Here is a 5,206-nt window from a genome sequence, read left to right as displayed (position 1 = left end):
TAGAAAGTCCCAAAAGCTTGAACCCTAAAAACGAGGTTATGCTGGTTAAGAAAGGGGTCTCATACTCCTATATGCTTCGTTATTTTTTATTATTATTGTCATTACTAAAACTAGACCAAAAAACTATAACAATTACTACCCCTCTTGGGTCCTATATAACAATTACTAAAACTAGACCAAAAAACTATAACAATTACTACCCTTCTTGGGTCCTATATACCCCGTTATGGGACTTCTATATTTCAACTTCAGTAATCAGATGGGGAATGGTAAGAAGATTCTTATGCGGAAACAAAAATATGATTTTGTAATAAAGAATAAAATACCAAATTATATTATCTCGTAAAAGTATATCCTCTCAATAATTTATTGTCTAGAAAACTAGAACACAGAGAAACTAAATTGGAAGACAAGTAACTGTAGTAACTATGAAAGTGATCTAAATTTCATTGGAAGCTAAAATTCTTACAGCAAAGAAATTTAATTGACCAAATTCTGTAAATAAAAGGGGGAAGAAAAGAAAGAAAGAAAGAATTTATATGGGAAGATAAAACAGAATGTTGCAGAAAAGTGGTAAGTAGTAACTTTTACCAATCACCACCACTGATGAACAAGAACCCCACTTCGTCTAAGCTCTGTAAACAGCTCCAAGCATTGACCATAAGTTTTCTCATATTTTTCACTCCTCTGACCAGGGCAACACCTCTGCCACCTATTGTAATGACATTCCAGGAAAACTTCATCAATCAAACAAATTGCCCCAGTTTCAAACAACCTAGGGATCAGATCGAATTCGGTCCCTTCCACATCCATTTTCATCACCACAAAATCTTTCTCTGTAACAGTGTTCTTCAACCAGTTTGCAAAATCAAAGCCCTGAATCTTATCCACCTCTCCATCATATCTACCCTTGGAATTCACCTGCTGAATTTTTCCGTTCACCGGCTGAATCCTACCCATTCCCCTGCCTTTATCCGTGACTTTATCACCTGGGTCTCGATTGATTTCGAAAGACAATGTCTCATTCTTCACCCAAGCCGCATATGGCAACAAAGTGACAGCCTTTTTCTTCTTGTACTCCTCATGGAATGTTTTATCAGCCTCAATAGCATACACTTCAAAGGTCTTGTTCTGCTTAGGATACTGCTTTCTGAACCAACTTCCAATACTAGAACCATAGCTCCTTGCTCCAACATCCACATACACATACCTACTCTTAAAGCTTATATCAGCCATTGATGGCAGGTACTTCACATTCTGTATATTCCTCTTCAAGGTAAGCCAAGGCTTCAAGGGTTCCTCCATAATCAATGGCTCAGCTTTCCGGACCAAATCTTGCTTATACCCAGGAACTGAGCACTTACCATTTTCATTGCTCGAATCGCCATGGGGTTTCTTGATCCCTTGGCTAAGGAAAACGCACTCTTTTTTCAAAACCATTTCACGTATAAAAGGCATGGATGAATCGTAACCATCTATATCACGTATTGTCAATAAATTGCAGCAATTGAATAAAGAAAGAAACGAATTGAAACTATACGTATCTTTTGCCCCAATGTGAACAACCGCATACCCTTCGGGTTTCAGTGTCCGTACGATCTCGGTAGCAAAATCCAACGGCCGGGGAGATTTGCCCAGGCGACCGCCGCCGGAGAAGACGAAGTCAAAGGTGTTATCATCGAACGGTATCCGATGGGCCTCGCCATTTATAACCAAGGGCTTCGAGGCTTTCTTAAAAATCCCGACGGAGTCCGATACGCCGATCTCCTTCAACGCAAATACGTCCTGCCCCTTCGGGGTTTCAACGCAGAGCGACTTCGATTCCGGCGAGAGGTATCCGTGAGAGATCAGATCTTGAAAAATAGAAGAGTAGAAATTCGCAGCCTTAATCCAGTCCTTACTCGTGTACAAGTCACGTCGGAGTACGGACCCCGGCGTAGTAGTAGACGGAACGGAAACGGCGTCACTAGAGATTATAGCAGAAGACCCACCGCCGGCGCCGGACATCACAAAGTTCAAATTCTCCGGCAAAGAGAAGAAGCAAAAGTTCCCGACGTTGCAAGACTCGCCGGTAATGGTTACAACGTAAGCGAAACGAACACCGATGACTAAAACCCCAAACAAAAGCAATCTCACCAGAAAGTTCTTCAACAAGCTGGGTTTTCCACTCTCCATGGCTGTAACCAAACAATATAAAAAAAATAATCAAAAAATCCCTAACCCTAAAAAATTCACAGCAATCAAATCGAATCGAATAGCAGAAGAAAAAAGGGGTTTGTTTGTATTTAGCGAGAACAGAATCGAGCAGAGGTATGGTTGGCTCCGATCAAGGATGGTCTGTGGCAGAGAGAAGGGCAAATAAGGAAATGTAGAAGAAAGCCAGGGGCTAAACGGGAAAGCATGGTGACGAGAATTTGTGTCAAGAAGCCATTAGTAGCGAGTAGTGAGGATCAATGTTTTGGTGTTTGTTAGAGGAGAGAAGAACAGCATAGTAAGAAGAAGAAAGAAGAAAAGAGATACATATTATATATAGACATATATATGAATAAGGATGACCAAACGCGGTCCCCGGAGGTGACCCTTTACCGGATGAACCGGTTCTACGCGGCTTATGATGAAACTGGCTAAGAAAATAGAAAGAGTCCGCTGGGGTCACGCCGTAAAAACGAGATAGCAAACACCTAATTGGATTTTGGATTATCGTATATATTTAAGGAATTAAAAGTACACAATATTTTTGCTCCAAAAAAAAAAGTACTCTATTTTACTCAAAAAAAAAAAAATACACAATATAGTCCATAATGTTTGACCACCGCAAATAGTAAATTAGATTATTGTAAAGTTTTATTGTGCATTTATTTTATTTTTCTATATTTATTATGTGTAAAATTATTTAATAAAACATTAATAAGAAAAATATTTCTACATATTTATTTAATAAATATTTCTACATATTTATTTAATAAATATTTTTCACCTAATTTGAAAAGTTTGATTTCTTAAAATTAATAAGTGGTATTGGATTAAGTTAGAAAAATAATTTAAATAACAAATTTATAAGGAGTAACAGCAGTATAAATATATAGGATAATTCTTTGGTAGGGCTTTTAAAAAGAGCCCTACGGTAGGTTGTGTTTCTCAACCTTTAAACAGTTTTCGGCGCGATTTTTTTTTATGACCGTGTATATTGTAGTTATTTAGAGCATCCTGCAAATTTTCAGAAAATTCAGAATAATTTACAGTGCCGAAAGCTAAGTTCAAACATGTTATTTTCCACGCGGATATAAAAATTAGTCACGCATGCAATAATCTGTTTTCGGCACTGTAAATTATTCGGAATTTTCTGAAAATTTGCAGAATGTTCTAAATAACTACAATATACATGGTCATAAAAAAAATTGCGCTGAATACTATTTACGGATAGAGAACACAAAATGACCCTACAGTAGAACTCTTTTTTAAGACCCTACCATAGAATTATCCACATACATAATTCTTTCAACTTTATACATTTATATATATGTAAACTTTTATTTTATGATAAAACCATATAACTTTATGTTTTTGTTGAATTCGACTCCACGAGCTTCGTTAAGTCGAAATTAAATGGACTAATTTTTCACATTAACTTTCTATGTGGGGACGACAAGGAAAAAAAAAATTATATTTACACTCAATACATTTTTTATATTTATATACCCTAAATTAAATATACTTTATTTCATAAATTAAAAATTACATTTACAAATATAAAAAAATAATAAAACTTGAAGATTTTTAAATCACAAATTGCAAAATTTTTAAAATTTTAAAATGATATACTTCAATCAATTTTCCTAAACATAAGTATCAAACAAACAAAATAATAAAAAATATCTTCATATTAAAGAGTGTAAATATAATTTTTTTATGAAATAAAATTTAGTTTAAATATACATTTTATTATTAATAAAATTGAAATTCAACTCTCAAGCATGACAAGTACCAGGGGGATTTTCATCCCCAATGTGGGAGTGGGGAGGGGATGGGGTGGCATTTCGTGCTTCGTCCCTCCCAATATAATTTTTTTATTTAATTATTTTATTACATGTACACATATTATAATGAATGTTTCATTTTGTTTTTAATTTTCATATAATACAAAAATGTATACCTATTATGTTTTAAATTTGCAATTGTTTTTCTTAGTATGGATATATATTGCATTGTTTTAATTTTTGTTTGAAACAATTTTATTTAATATATTTTCTCTCTTCACATAATTGGATCTTATCGGAGTCTCCAACCCTAATGGAGATTCCCTATCATAGCCCTCATCAATGACTAAGTGAGACAGGAATGGAGGATGTCGACTTAAATTGGGCGGGCTCGGGGATGGAAGAGGAATTCACCGCCCCATTTCTATTCCTATTTGTGAGTGAGGAAATGTTTTTATTCTTCTTGCATTGGGACTCATTTATTGTACTTTCTTTTATTTTTCTAATAATGGTTTTATGTCTCCAATAATATAATGCTAGATATTTTATTAAGTCTGTTAATTTCAAATAATGAATCGTAAACATTTTCCATTTTTAGAATTTATTATATAATAAAAAGATGTTGTGTTTGTTGGCTTTGATGTTGATGTTCCATATAAGATGGAGGAGGAAGTGTGTGTGGTACCATATGCATTTAAAATATACTAGATATAAGCAACGTGCAAAATGCACGCTTGTTTAGTTTTATTTATAAAATTTATTAATTATTTTTATTAAATTTATATTGATGTCATATAAATTTTAAATAAATATCTTATTTTAATTAAATAATTTATTTATTTTTGTTTAAGTTTATGTTTATTCTAATTTTTTAATTTTAGAGTGACAATAAGAGATTATATATTATATGTTTAATGTAATATTAAATATTATAAGTGGATTTTAAATTTAAGTTTCTTGCTAGTTTTTAAAAAAAAAATAATTTGTTGCAAATTGACAGTAGATTATATTATATGTTTAATATTATATTATTTTAATAAATTAATTTAAGTTTAATTAAATTTTATTTAAGTTATAAAACGTATGGTTTTATTATTTTTAAATAATTATCATCGTAAAATATCTAAAAAATATCATATTTTAATTTATTTAATTATTTATTATTTTAAATAATTATTATTGTAAAATATCTCAAAAATATCATATTTTGATTTGTTTAATTCTTTATT

At 32.4% G+C, this 5,206-nt stretch overlaps 1 protein-coding gene across 1 annotated transcript; it reads right to left on the bottom strand.

Moving 5' to 3' along the window:
• Positions 1–330: 330 nt before the first annotated feature.
• On the bottom strand, positions 331–2,507 carry LOC133800873 (uncharacterized). Its single transcript, XM_062238960.1, has one exon. It carries the CDS (start codon positions 2,173–2,175, stop codon positions 595–597), a length of 1,581 nt encoding a protein of 526 aa, XP_062094944.1. The 5' UTR covers positions 2,176–2,507; the 3' UTR covers positions 331–594.
• Between the last annotated feature and the right edge of the window lie 2,699 nt (positions 2,508–5,206).

Source organism: Humulus lupulus, chromosome 9 (genome assembly GCF_963169125.1).
Source record: "Humulus lupulus chromosome 9, drHumLupu1.1, whole genome shotgun sequence".
Lineage (NCBI taxonomy): Eukaryota > Viridiplantae > Streptophyta > Magnoliopsida > Rosales > Cannabaceae > Humulus > Humulus lupulus.
Note: the sequence above shows the minus strand (reverse complement) of the source record. Positions and strands in the feature narration are given on the sequence as shown.